Source organism: Bacillus rossius, chromosome 1 (assembly GCF_032445375.1).
Source record: "Bacillus rossius redtenbacheri isolate Brsri chromosome 1, Brsri_v3, whole genome shotgun sequence".
Classification (NCBI taxonomy): Eukaryota; Metazoa; Arthropoda; class Insecta; order Phasmatodea; family Bacillidae; genus Bacillus; species Bacillus rossius.
Window position 1 is genome coordinate 372,110,498 of NC_086330.1, and position 15,362 is coordinate 372,125,859.

The following is a 15,362-nucleotide window of genomic DNA, read 5'->3' on the forward strand; positions in this document are numbered from 1 at the left end:
ATTTTTTTGTGTTTCGTGTATTTATCTTTGGTAAAGTTCTTTTTTTCTCTTTGATTTTAGCGTTGTACGTTTTCAATTAAATAAGAAATATGGGTCGTATGCACGCTCCTGGGTATGTATTTGCGCAAATTATTTAATTGATATAATTTTTAATCGTGTTTTTGATTCTTTATAACCCTAATTTAGATTGTTATATAGTTTTATTTAAATGTTTTATACCACGTGGAGTTCGATACTTCATTCAATGTTGTGTTACTTTGTGGCTTTTTAATGAATTATTGGTGGTTTTTTCTAGTAAGGGCATTTCGCAGTCTGCTTTACCGTATCGGAGAAGTGTACCGACGTGGCTGAAATTAACTCCTGAAGATGTGAAAGACCAAATTTTTAGGTTGGCCAAGAAAGGGTTAACCCCTTCGCAAATAGGTGAGCATTTGTTTTGACCATCTTAATAAAAGTTAGTGGAATATTCTAGAATTAGATACCATATAAATATTGTTCACGTCGCTAACATGACGGCGTTAACGTCGTTACCATTCTTACAGGGAATTATTTCTAGATCCTGATTTGATAACATTACTAATTACGTCACCTAAATGGTGACCACCCCTTCATTCTTATGGGGGACCCTTTGGAATATGCTATTTTTCATCCATTTTATTTCGTGAATAGTACACTTTTTCAGTATCTTAAATTATACTATAATCCTTACTACTTGTGGGGGTTTGATTTTAAGTTACCTGGGGGTTTATTCTAAGTTTCCAGTGTTTTCTATCGGAACATTTCGATATCGATTCCGACATATAGCTCTTTGGCCGATTGGCAACACACGGTTTTGAACGATCGTAATCAAAAGGGACTGAAATTGCTATTCTAAGCGCGGTATCGTTACGAGACCTAACTATCTCGGCAAAGTTCGGGTTACGATTTCCCCCTCTAAAATTTTTCTGGCAGCGAAGATGTGATTTCAAAACTGCAACATAAAAACAAAAAACACTTCATATTTCTAACAAATTTATAAATAAAAACACAGAGTTTATAAGACAATATACTTTCTAGATGTTTCAATGTTGATAAGTATTTATAAAAAATCTGAAGTAATTTTAAAAGTGCTCGAGCAAGCGAAAAATGTTTATTTCTTAAATTATTTTTATAGGATATTTGAAGTGAAATGTTTAGAGTTGTTTGCACGTGGTCGGTCATTGTATTATTGAAATAATGGCTGCTCGGCGATCTCGTGTGAGTGAGAGGCAAATTAAAATGTTGCTTTATTTTTTGGTGGAGCACCCCGAATTCTTGTGGAGAAAATTTTCATCAAATTCCATGACTGCAACAAAATACACACGCTGAGTTATTGTTGAAACTTTTGATATCTGAAACAGGCGAATAATTTATGAATATGTATTTTGAAAGTTGGGTTATTTTTCAATTTACTTGCATAAAATCTTCGTTATTATATTGTTATTATAGAAAGAACGTCTTTACATTCCCACTTAGTTATTATGTATCTGGATCACTACTTACATTATGTAATTTTTAAATTTCTTTGATTAAATAGAAGTCGCTTCCACATGAAGATATACTTTCGTGTTTTTGGGGCGTTATTCAAGTAGTTGGCCTAACACAACAGTCACGAGATGGCAGGGCTTGCGGAAGTGCGAGGCAGTAGCGCGCAGCGGCTGGTAGGACTACTACAACACTTTATCGGAATTAAGTTTCCTGTCCACTACAGTTTCCTGATTGGTAAAAGTAATTACTGAAGATATTTGTTCATGTATTATGAATCAATATTTATACATAATAAATGTACAAATATCTTCAGTAATTACTGTTACCACTCGGGAAACGTTAATGGACGCGAAACTTAATTCCGATTAAGTGTTGTAGTAGTCCTACTCGCCGCAGCGCGCGCTACTGCCTTGCACTCCCGCAAGCCCTGCTGCCCTCTCGTGACTGTTAGGTCAACTACTTGAATAAGCCCCAAAATCATACATATTCAATGTTACTGGGAAAACATTTCATTTTACAAAATATTAAACACAATTGACACCTACGTTAAATATCATAAAAATAGATCACGCCCAAAAATGTACTATTTTCGACAATGTTCAACTATTTGTGTACACATAAATCGTGCATCCGCCATGATTTCAACTGGCTGCTAATTCCCGATCGGCAAAGGTTTTTCGACAGCAATTGTATACTCAAAACATGCCGATCGTTGGCTTCCGAGAATCAAAAGGTTCCGAGTTGATGAAAGTAACTTAGAATACAAAATTGTAGAAAGCTTTCGATAATCGTGGCATCACGATCGGGAACTCTTTTCCGAGAAACTTAGAATAAACCCCCTGGAAAGAAGTTCCAGATCGTAAAATGACTATCAGAAGATTCCACGTGTTTGATATTTTAAGTTATATGTGGCGTCGATCTAGAGAGCCCAACTGCTGGAACCTCACTACGGTCGGCAACTCTTTTCGAACTTAGAGGCTTGGAAGTGTGTCAATAGTTACATTTAAGCTGGATATCCACTCATTATTCACTTTTTAATCATTACTTGCATTGTTCTTAAAGTAAATTTTAATACATTTATGAATTTCTGTTTATTTACTAATTCCAATATAAACTAATCATTAAATTAACTATAGTTTTATTCTATCATCTAAGGAAGAAGTAGCAGAATGGATTAGGTCATGGCATTGTAACCACAATGATAAAGTTTTGCGAGTTCAAATCTCCGCTTTCACAAATTATTTTTGTTTTGAAATCAAGCCGATTTAATTTTTGTTCAAACAATTACAATTTTCAATATATTTTAAGTGTTAATCTTGTCTTACCTATCTTTATCAGTATACTCTGATATTGTTTAGTGCTATTATTTTCATATTTTATATTTTAATGGTAATAATCTGATATTGCGGCTTTTTAGAAGGGATATATATTTAAAAAAATGGTTTTCACACACTAATCACATCCCTAAATTTAATCCAAAAATATGGTTTCGTAATTTACTAGTTTGTGAAAAAATTAAATTTTATACCTTGCATTACATTACCTGTGCTTTTACACAGCTGCCGCCAATCATTGTCTAACCGCGAATAATAAAAATATTTGTTTGCCATATACTTGAGACATTCCTGAATTAATCCTGAATGGAAGGTTTCTTAATTCACACTGGTTAGTGAAAAAATTAAGTCTACATTATAATACCCGCGTATACACGCTTTCGCTGACTTTTCATTGTTTTCCTGTTTGGGTTTTTAAAAATTTTCTTTGGAGAACTCTTAGTCAATGTAGATGTAATAATGGAATTTGTGTAAATAGCTGCAAATAAATTAGCAATCCATCACCATACTGCTTACAACGGCCTCCACTGATCTTACCAGTACCGCATCTAGCAGAGTTCTATTTTCCTCCTCTTCTCTACAACTACCCCATTCTGGTGTTCTCCCCCCACCCCGGGTTCCAGCACCCACACTACCCCTGGCAACTCTCCCCTAGCCTGTCCAGTTCAGTCTGTATTGCTGTTGGAAAGAATTTTTAATGCTTATATTTCATGTTTTTTGTTTTATTAGAATAAGTAATTGTATTGCGAAATGTTTGTTTTGTTAACATTGCATTTAAAGTAAGTACATACTAATTTGAGTTAAATGTGAGGCGAAAATTTGAGTAGAATTGTTAACGTCGTTCATAATCTGTGAGGAATATGTGCTGTGCGATGAAGTAGCTGACACATTGATATTGGCAGTATTTCCAAGGAATTCTTTAATAACAGCCATCATATATTCTGTGTTTGATATGGTTGGTGTTTCATGTATCCCAGTTTATCCCTGTATCCTGAAGGCTTGATCCTGATGGCATGATATTGTTGGCTTGATCCTCTGGTAACTTACATGATGCTTGCTTGTTTTAGTTCAGTAATTATGTTGTAAGATCATGCACGTGAAAGAAATAGCTAAATTAAATACCATTATTGACCTCAGGATCATGCCATCAGGATCTTCCGACGTACTGAACTAAAACAGCAAGCATCATGTACCACAGGATCATGCCATCAGGATTGAGCCTTTAGGATCTAGGGACAAACAGGGGAAAATTAGCATATTTTAAATTCTCCATGGTTGGCCACAGTTGTGCTAAACAATTAATGGTGGCGGCAGTGTGAAAACAGGTAAATTGTAAAGTAAGTTTCAAACTGTTATTTTTGATGAACCAGTAGGAATTGAGGAATCATCCCTTCAGGGTAAATTTAGGGTTATGTGCAGTGTATGTAAACCATGTTTTCCGATTTTTCTTTCTATTCTAAAAGCCTGTATGTTAGAGTATTGCCATTTTAATTAATAATTTCAAGACTTACATTTTAAAATATTATTTCTTGTGTTAAACTTTGCTCAAAAGTCTTCATATTTATTCGAACAATTAGTTAAAAGTGATCATTTTTTTATGAGATATTACCTGAGATTGCACTGATAAAGTAAGGCTATAGTCAAATGTAATAAAAATCAATGTAATTTTTTTATCATTTTAATTTTTGTAAATAAAAATGAATATTTAACCTTTTTATAGAATAAAAAAAAATTTCAATTTGTTATAGAACCGAATCAAAAACAATCTCTAGCCGCAGTTATAGCATGTCATGCAGTCATTCTAACAACTGAGCTAAATCAGTTGATGTACTTATCATTATTATAATATATAATTATATAAAATGCAGAGAAGGCAGAGTAAGTGTGTATTTAGTTGCAGAGTGAGCTGAACCTTGTACCGATACAGCACTTAGAATAGCATTTTAAACACTTGGTCGGTAAAACTGATATATATTTAGATCGGCGAGCGAGCAGTATGTCTGAATTGACATTGGAAACTTACGATAGAATAAATGAAAAACATGGAATAAACCCCCTCCTCAAGTCTATTTTGTGAAGGTGTTATAACTTATGTCTAATAGTGTTAAAAACACTGTTACACTTTAATACCATTCAGATTTAAAAAATAATAAAGTGATAAGTGTTATATTTAATCATGCAAAGATATTCATTGTTTGAACTGCACAAGATTTTTTGTACATCAAATGCAATTTTCCTCTTAATGTCCACATGTGGATACATAGAATAATTTAATGGCAAACAGCTGGAAATGTTACACTATATTTCCCTTGTTTCTATGCTAAACAAAGATGTTTCTTTCATTTGCGACACAGTATTATTCGTAATATATGTTGTTCCACGTTTTTACAGTATCTTAACTTATCATTTCGCAAGCGCAGAGTTTAAATAAATAACTACGATTTAGTGATAAATTATGAAGATGTAATGGCTGATAGTGTCGCCATGTTGTGTGCCTGCATTGCCCAGGAGGAGGATACTGAAGAGAAAAGGTGGGGAATTGTTAGACCCAAACATTGCAGAGAGAGCGCAACCTTGTACCGATACAGCACTTAGAATAGCATTTTAAAACCCTTATCGATAAAACTGATATATTCAGATCGGAGTGCGAGCAGTATGTTTGAATTCACATTGGAATCTTACAATAGAATAACCTAAAAACTTAGAATAAACCCCCTGCTCAAGTCTATTTTGTGAAGTCTGTAGGTGTTATAACTTATGCCAGTAAAAGTTGCTGGAAAAAGTGGTGAATTATGACGAATAAAATATCTTATCGCAAAATAGACTACATCTGGTGAGATTATCTTCTACTTCATGATACTGTTGAAATATTTGTGTCGAAAAATCTCGCTTTCAAAAAAATAAAATAGCGGTGTTGCAAAGTAGACTAGACCGGGTGGGCCTGTATACTAATTCATGATTCCAATGAAATATGTTGAAAATTCTCATTTTCTAAATATTTAATATTGGTATCGCAAAATGTACTACAATGGGCGGGATTGTGTGTTCAGACAGTGACATTGAGGCCTGGGTCGTCTCGCGGTTTGAGTACTTGTGCAGGAGACAGCGACACTGAGGCCTGGGTCGGATCGCTGTTTGATTGCTTGTGCCAGAGACAGCGACACTGAGGCCTGTGTTTGAGTGCTTGTGCCCGAGACAGCGACACTGAGGCCTGTGTCAGCTTGCTGTTATAGTGCTTGTGCCAGAGACAGCCACACGGAGGCCTGTGTCAGCTTGCTGTTATAGTACCTGTGCAAGAGACAGAGACACTGAGGCCTGGGTCGGATTGCTGTTTGATTGCTTGTGCCAGAGACAGCGACACTGAGGCCTGTGTTTGAGTGCTTGTGCCAGAGACAGCGACACTGAGGCCTGTGTCAGCTTGCTGTTATAGTGCTTGTGCCAGAGACAGCCACACGGAGGCCTGTGTCAGCTTGCTGTTATAGTACCTGTGCCGGAGACAGAGACACTGAGGCCTGGGTCGGATTGCTATTTGATTGCTTGTGCCAGAGACAGCGACACTGAGGCCTGTGTTTGAGTGCTTGTGCCCGAGACAGCGACACTGAGGCCTGTGTTTGATTGCTTGTGCCCGAGACAGCGACACTGAGGCCTGTGTCAGCTTGCTGTTATAGTGCTTGTGCCAGAGACAGCCACACGGAGGCCTGTGTCAGCTTGCTGTTATAGTACCTGTGCCGGAGACAGAGACACTGAGGCCTGGGTCGGATTGCTGTTTGATTGCTTGTGCCAGAGACAGCGACACTGAGGCCTGTGTTTGAGTGCTTGTGCCCGAGACAGCGACACTGAGGCCTGTGTTTGATTGCTTGTGCCCGAGACAGCGACACTGAGGCCTGTGTTTGATTGCTTGTGCCCGAGACAGCGACACTGAGGCCTGTGTCAGCTTGCTGTTATAGTACTTGTGCCGGAGACAGAGACACTGAGGCCTGTGTCGGCTCGCTGTTTGATTGCTTGTGCCAAAGACAGCGACACTGAGGCCTGTGTTTGAGTGCTTGTGCCCGAGACAGCGACACTGAGGCCTGTGTCAGCTTGCTGTTATAGTGCTTGTGCCAGAGACAGCCACACGGAGGCCTGTGTCAGCTTGCTGTTATAGTACCTGTGCCGGAGACAGAGACACTGAGGCCTGGGTCGGATTGCTGTTTGATTGCTTGTGCCAGAGACAGCGACACTGAGGCCTGTGTTTGAGTGCTTGTGCCCGAGACAGCGACACTGAGGCCTGTGTTTGATTGCTTGTGCCCGAGACAGCGACACTGAGGCCTGTGTTTGATTGCTTGTGCCCGAGACAGCGACACTGAGGCCTGTGTCAGCTTGCTGTTATAGTACTTGTGCCGGAGACAGAGACACTGAGGCCTGTGTCGGCTCGCTGTTTGATTGCTTGTGCCAAAGACAGCGACACTGAGGCCTGTGTTTGAGTGCTTGTGCCCGAGACGGCGACACTGAGGCCTGTGTCAGCTTGCTGTTATAGTGCTTGTGCCAGAGACAGCCACACGGAGGCCTGTGTCAGCTTGCTGTTATAGTACCTGTGCCGGAGACAGCGACACTGAGGCCTGTGTCAGCTTGCTGTTATAGTGCTTGTGCCAGAGACAGCCACACGGAGGCCTGTGTCAGCTTGCTGTTATAGTACCTGTGCCGGAGACAGAGACACTGAGGCCTGGGTCGGATTGCTGTTTGATTGCTTGTGCCAGAGACAGCGACACTGAGGCCTGTGTTTGAGTGCTTGTGCCCGAGACAGCGACACTGAGGCCTGTGTCAGCTTGCTGTTATAGTGCTTGTGCCAGAGACAGCCACACGGAGGCCTGTGTCAGCTTGCTGTTATAGTACCTGTGCCGGAGACAGCGACACTGAGGCCTGTGTTTGAGTGCTTGTGCCCGAGACAGCGACACTGAGGCCTGTGTCAGCTTGCTGTTATAGTGCTTGTGCCAGAGACAGCCACACGGAGGCCTGTGTCAGCTTGCTGTTATAGTACCTGTGCCGGAGACAGAGACACTGAGGCCTGGGTCGGATTGCTGTTTGATTGCTTGTGTCCGAGACAGCGACACTGAGGCCTGTGTTTGCTTGTGCCAGAGACAGCGACACTGAGGCCTGTGTCAGCTTGCTGTTATAGTGCTTGTGCCAGAGACAGCCACACGGAGGCCTGTGTCAGCTTGCTGTTATAGTACCTGTGCCGGAGACAGAGACACTGAGGCCTGGGTCAGATTGCTGTTTGATTGCTTGTGCCCGAGACTGCGACACTGAGGCCTGTGTTTGATTGCTTGTGCCCGAGACAGCGACACTGAGGCCTCTGTCAGCTTGCTGTTATAGTGCTTGTGCCAGAGACAGCCACACGGAGGCCTGTGTCAGCTTGCTGTTATAGTGCTTGTGCCAGAGACAGCCACACGGAGGCCTGTGTCAGCTTGCTGTTATAGTACCTGTGCCGGAGACAGAGACACTGAGGCCTGGGTCGGATTTCTGTTTGATTGCTTGTGCCAGAGACAGCGACACTAAGGCCTGTGTTTGAGTGCTTGTGCCAGAGACAGCGACACTGAGGCCTGTGTTTGAGTGCTTGTGCCCGAGACAGCGACACTGAGGTCTGTGTCAGCTTGCTGTTAGAGTGCTTGTGCCAGAGACAGCCACAAGGAGGCCTGTGTCAGCTTGCTGTTATAGTACCTGTGCCGGAGACAGAGTCACTGAGGCCTGGGTCGGATTGCTGTTTGATTGCTTGTGCCAGAGACAGCGACACTGAGGCCTGTGTTTGAGTGCTTGTGCCCGAGACAGCGACACTGAGGCCTGTGTTTGATTGCTTGTGCCCGAGACAGCGACACTGAGGCCTGTGTTTGATTGCTTGTGCCCGAGACAGCGACACTGAGGCCTGTGTCAGCTTGCTGTTATAGTACCTGTGCCGGAGACAGAGACACTGAGGCCTGGGTCGGATTTCTGTTTGATTGCTTGTGCCAGAGACAGCGACACTAAGGCCTGTGTTTGAGTGCTTGTGCCAGAGACAGCGACACTGAGGCCTGTGTTTGAGTGCTTGTGCCCGAGACAGCGACACTGAGGTCTGTGTCAGCTTGCTGTTAGAGTGCTTGTGCCAGAGACAGCCACAAGGAGGCCTGTGTCAGCTTGCTGTTATAGTACCTGTGCCGGAGACAGAGTCACTGAGGCCTGGGTCGGATTGCTGTTTGATTGCTTGTGCCAGAGACAGCGACACTGAGGCCTGTGTTTGAGTGCTTGTGCCCGAGACAGCGACACTGAGGCCTGTGTTTGATTGCTTGTGCCCAAGACACCAACACTGAGGCCTGTGTCAGCTTCTTGTTATAGTGCTTGTGCCAGAGACAGCCACACGGAGGCCTGTGTCAGCTTGCTGTTATAGTACCTGTGCCGGAGACAGAGTCACTGAGGCCTGGGTCGGATTGCTGTTTGATTGCTTGTGCCAGAGACAGTGACACTGAGGCCTGTGTTTGAGTGCTTGTGCCGGAGACAGAGACACTGAGGCCTGTGTTTGATTGCTTGTGCCTGAGACAGCAACACTGAGGCCTGTGTCAGCTTGCTGTGATAGTACTTGTGCCGGAGACAGAGACACTGAGGCCTGTGTCGGCTCGCTGTTTGATTGCTTGTGCCAGAGACAGTGACACTGAGGCCTGTGTTTGAGTGCTTGTGCCCGAGACTGCGACACTGAGGCCTGTGTCAGCTTGCTGTTATAGTACCTGTGCCGGAGACAGAGACACTGAGGCCTGTGTCGGCTCGCTGTTTGATTGCTTGTGCCAGAGACAGCGACACTAAGGCCTGTGTTTGAGTGCTTGTGCCCGAGACAGCGACACTGAGGCCTGTGTCAGCTTGCTGTTATAGTACCTGTGCCGGAGACAGAGACACTGAGGCCTGTGTCAGCTTGCTGTTATAGTGCTTGTGCCAGAGACAGCCACACGGAGGCCTGTGTCAGCTTGCTGTTATAGTACCTGTGCCGGAGACAGAGACACTGAGGCCTGGGTCGGATTGCTGTTTGATTGCTTGTGCCAGAGACAGCGACACTGAGGCCTGTGTTTGAGTGCTTGTGCCCGAGACAGCGACACTGAGGCCTGTGTCAGCTTGCTGTTAGAGTGCTTGTGCCAGAGACAGCCACAAGGAGGCCTGTGTCAGCTTGCTGTTATAGTACCTGTGCCGGAGACAGCGACACTGAGGCCTGTGTTTGAGTGCTTGTGCCCGAGACAGCGACACTGAGGCCTGTGTCAGCTTGCTGTTATAGTGCTTGTGCCAGAGACAGCCACACGGAGGCCTGTGTCAGCTTGCTGTTATAGTACCTGTGCCGGAGACAGAGACACTGAGGCCTGGGTCGGATTGCTGTTTGATTGCTTGTGCCCGAGACTGCGACACTGAGGCCTGTGTTTGATTGCTTGTGCCCGAGACAGCGACACTGAGGCCTGTGTCAGCTTGCTGTTATAGTGCTTGTGCCAGAGTCAGCCACACGGAGGCCTGTGTCAGCTTGCTTTTATAGTACCTGTGCCGGAGACAGAGACACTGAGGCCTGGGTCGGATTGCTGTTTGATTGCTTGTGCCAGAGACAGTGACACTGAGGCCTGTGTTTGAGTGCTTGTGCCGGAGACAGAGACACTGAGGCCTGTGTTTGATTGCTTGTGCCCGAGACAGCAACACTGAAGCCTGTGTCAGCTTGCTGTTATAGTACTTGTGCCGGAGACAGAGACACTGAGGCCTGTGTCGGCTCGCTGTTTGATTGCTTGTGCCAGAGACAGCGACACTGAGGCCTGTGTTTGAGTGCTTGTGCCCGAGACAGCGACACTGAGGCCTGTGTTTGAGTGCTTGTGCCAGAGACAGCGACACTGAGGCCTGTGTCAGCTTGCTGTTATAGTGCTTGTGCCAGAGACAGCCACACGGAGGCCTGTGTTTGAGTGCTTGTGCCAGAGACAGCGACACTGAGGCCTGTGTTTGAGTGCTTGTGCCAGAGACAGCGACACTGAGGCCTGTGTTTGAGTGCTTGTGCCAGAGACAGCGACACTGAGGCCTGTGTCAGCTTGCTGTTATAGTGCTTGTGCCAGAGACAGCCACACGGAGGCCTGTGTTTGAGTGCTTGTGCCAGAGACAGCGACACTGAGGCCTGTGTTTGAGTGCTTGTGCCCGAGACAGCGACACTGAGGCCTGTGTTTGAGTGCTTGTGCCAGAGACAGCGACACTGAGGCCTGTGTCAGCTTGCTGTTATAGTGCTTGTGCCAGAGACAGCGACACTGAGGCCTGTGTCAGCTTGCTGTTATAGTGCTTGTGCCAGAGACAGCGACACTGAGGCCTGTGTTTGAGTGCTTGTGCCCGAGACAGCGACACTGAGGCCTGTGTTTGAGTGCTTGTGCCAGAGACAGCGACACTGAGGCCTGTGTTTGAGTACTTGTGCTCGAGACAGCCACACTGAGGCCTGGGTCGGTTTGCAGGGGTGATCCTGAGGGACTCGCACGGCGTTGCTCAGGTGCGCTTCGTCACGGGCAACAAGATCCTGCGCATCATGAAGGCCATGGGCCTGGCCCCCGACCTGCCGGAGGACCTCTACTACCTCATCAAGAAGGCGGTGGCCATCCGCAAGCACTTGGAGCGCAACAGGTACCACACGCTGCATCACGTTGAAGATTACTGCTCAGTTTGTAAAACAATCTAGAACCAGTAATCAATGCCTGGTTTGTGGGATATCATGGTCAACTCATTTTCAGTATAAAATATTAATTCTTAAGTTTTCCAAAATCAGTGCAGGTAGGGACGTACATATACTTTTGATCAGGCATCTATCATTTCGACATGTGCTATGATCGGCCTACTATCAAGTCGCTTGTGTTGAATTGTAAGGTAGGTGGATTTGGACTTTGTAGAACCTGACACAGGAGTATTTGTATTTTGCGGTTATGCAATGTATTTACAAAGTGAAGTTAGGTTTGGCAAATTCAGTATCTCAAAAAAAATAATGGATATATTCATTGCTATTAAAGTAATTCAGTCAAACCTTACAATATTTCGTATGATTTAGGTTTGAAAAATAACACCAAAGTGTTTATTTTCTTCCTAGTAGTGTACATACAGTAGAACCCCGATTATCCGCCACACGATCATCCAATTCGCGGATTAACCACGATTTATGTCCATCAAGTCCAATTTTTTAGTTACATATAACCAATGATTCAAAATGTATGTAAATGTTAAAATACTTTGCAAAATGTATGTTGGTCAAAGTACTTTGACTCAGTTATGTTTATATACACAGAAAGTTTAAAAAAAAATACTAGTACATACATACGTATGTACATAATATTTTTGTGTTTCATGTTACGTGAATAGATTATACACTGGTGCGCGATTCCACGTCCGCATGACCGGACTGTACACTCCCGCGCGCAGCACGGCGCCGTGCCTCAGAGATTACCCGGCGCATGCCGCATGGAGACAGTCCATTCCATTAGTGTACGTTGTTGAAGCGTGAAGGTGGTGATAATTTTATGTATTGTAACAGTGATCTGCATTCCGACGGATTATACCGTTGTGTTGTGCGGAAGTGTTGAGCGCAACATTTCATCATGTCATCAAATGAACAGAAAAGAAAGCGAGTGGTACTGTCCATCGACAGCAAAACAAAAATTATAGAAAGATTTCAGAGTGGAGAAACGATTGCAAACTTGCGACTGAGTTTAATGTCGGTAACACAACAGTGCACGACATCATAAAAAATCGCGAAAAAATCCTTCAGTTTGCTTCACAGGCTGACATTTCAAGTGGATTAAATAAACGCAAGACGATGAACGAATCCACATTTAGCAGCTTGGACACTTGTTTGTTTGAATGGTTTCAACAGAAAAGGTCGGAGGGTATAGCATTAAGTGGCGTAATTTTATCACAGCAGACGTAAATTTTTTAAAAATCTAGGCTTCACAGAAGAACCATTTTCCTGTTATATTACTTCTCCGTTATTTTATGAGCACCGACTGTACGGAAGTGTGTGTGTTGCAACTAGTACTTGGCACGCAAGATAAATTCAGCCTATCACTTGCTGATGCGGCGCAGTGATACGACGGTGTTTGTTTATTTCAAAACTCAGCTAAGAGTGAACGGAGAATAGATATAACGACACCTCACGGTTCCCGAGATTAGGGTCGTTATAGAGAGGTGGTCGTTATGAGATTTCCTACCCATCTGCAACACTAAGTCATAATAGGCCGTTTTTGCACTAATTCCACGTTCAGCAAGCTAAAAATAAAAAATCTAACATTTAAAATTCATATAAATAAAGGGGGATAAAAACACCGTGAATTATACGAGACAGAGACACCGTTTCAAAACCATGAAATCAAGTCTCAATGCACTGGTATGAAAAATCTTATCTCGAAAAGAATTTTGAAGGCAGTCGTTCTGTAAAACAATAACCAGCCCGATGGTGTTACCGACAACAGAGCAATGAGCTAAGTGTGGCAGCGTCGCTTATGGGCGATGAAAAGAATGCGTGACCTTGGCAGCTATCAGCTGTCTTGGGCCCTCGGACTGGCGGGCGGCTAGTCACACACCTCGGTGCAACAACGACTCGCGTGCCCACGTCTCCGCACACGAAAGACTTAAAAACCACTGCTGCCCAGCACTAAGCAGTCCGCTTCTATGTCAACAACGCACACGCACACAAAGCATGTGTATATATGTAATCTCCGAATGTTAACAGATGGCTGTCTGTGGGCTAATGACCTTTGAGGCAAGCATGACTCGGCTAACCGCGATTTTCGATTATCTGACTCACTCGCCCCCTTCATTAACACGGATAATCGGGGTTCTACTGTATTAATTTTTCTTTGGTATTCTTGTTCAAACTATTGGAGTTGGATAATCCAACCAATTCTGGCTGTGGTCCCTAAACGTGTGTTTTTTGATGTATAGAAAAGTTTGCTTCTGGAATAATTTTAAGAATTAAAAATAAACCCATATATTACAAAATAACATGTGGAACTGTAAAATATGGAATGGCCTTTATCTGCAAATGCTCCACAGCTTCAAGCTTAGAGCACTGGGAAATGTCAAGAGACAGACATGGTATACACATAACATGTTAACTTTCCTAGATAGTGTGTGTTGGAATAGTTAATTTTTTAAAAACTTTCTTTGCCTTTTTTGAGGGTCCTACTGTATTTGCAAAAAAGCCTTAATGGTTATGAATAATTACCCAGTTTATGAGTATAGATTCACTAGGCACTTGAAAATGTTCGCAAGCATTTTCAAAACTTTGGTGCTAGGCTTATTTCAAACAATTTTTTTTGGTGGGTGGGTGGAAATTCTAATGGCTGATTCACAGGAAAAATAATGGCTTGCTTGCCAACAACGTTACAAGACACATCCATTATATTTATTTAGATTTTGTTGGCAAATATAGAACAGTTGGAATTTGTGAATAATGATTAATGATTCCCGTCTGTATTTGATTGAGACTGGGAACGTGAGGTCTGCATGACGCAGAAGCTATCCTTGCCGTGCTTCGGCTGTGGAGGCGAGCGTTGTTTGTGGAGGGGTGCCGCCGTGTGGGGTTGCAGGAAGGACAAGGACTCCAAGTTCCGCCTGATCCTGGTGGAGTCCCGCATCCACCGGCTGGCACGCTACTACAAGACCAAGACCATCCTGCCGCCCACCTGGAAGTACGAGTCCAGCACGGCGTCTGCACTCGTGGCCTGAGCGAGCGTGTTCTTTTAAGCAATACAGCCTCCATACCTAGCTGTCCGTGTTGCGTTGTTATTGCCTCTCCGCTCCCTTCGTGACAACAGCAGTGGTCACGCTGAAACTTTATAAATGAGCTGTAATCACCTGGGAGTTTTAATGTTATGTCAATTGTTTACATCAAGCCTCAACAGCCACTTGCTTCGCTGAAATATAGGGTTTGCTTGTTTAGAAGCACACTCTGTGGTTCTCTCGCAAGGAACTAAGTTAACCTCCCCAGTTTTGCCCTCCGTACATGTTTACTTTAAATGGCTTCCTGTAATGTGGTGGTTTTATAAATGGAAATGTAAGGTTGTTAAAGTATTATAACGTAGTAAAAATTAAATTCAGTACAATTCAATATGCTTAAAATAAATTTTAAAATAACACTTTTTTTTTTATACAAAAGCAATTCGTTGGAGCTTATTTAGGTAAATTTTCTGTCCTAAAAACGTTTGTAGTAAAATTAATACAAAAATTAACAAAGAATACTCTGAACTGTTTACAGCTAAGTGAACTGTCGTCATCTGTAGTGTATGCTTGGGGTTTAGTGCAAACAAGTTAAAAGTATTCTACAGTAAAAGCCAGTTGTTATGACCCCCAACTGTTTCTGGAAATAGTGTGGCAATAAACATTTTGGACACCCCCCCCCAGCCTAATTTGTTAAAATGCAATATTTTCACAGTAAGTTGGTTTTGAGACATCGCTGGTAAGAAACTAACAAGTTTTTAAAAACTGAATTTTTTTTATGATGTAAAACAGCTTGCTTTGAAGCGCTGCTTCCAG

The 15,362-nt window shown here is 43.2% G+C and overlaps 1 protein-coding gene across 1 annotated transcript; it reads left to right on the top strand.

The window, feature by feature from the left end:
* Positions 1 to 14,600, top strand: LOC134528473 (small ribosomal subunit protein uS15). Its single transcript, XM_063362121.1, has 4 exons — positions 1 to 112; positions 296 to 423; positions 11,300 to 11,465; positions 14,417 to 14,600. Exons 1-4 carry the CDS (start codon positions 90 to 92, stop codon positions 14,553 to 14,555), a joined length of 456 nt encoding a protein of 151 aa, XP_063218191.1. The 5' UTR covers positions 1 to 89; the 3' UTR covers positions 14,556 to 14,600.
* Positions 14,601 to 15,362: the final 762 nt, after the last annotated feature.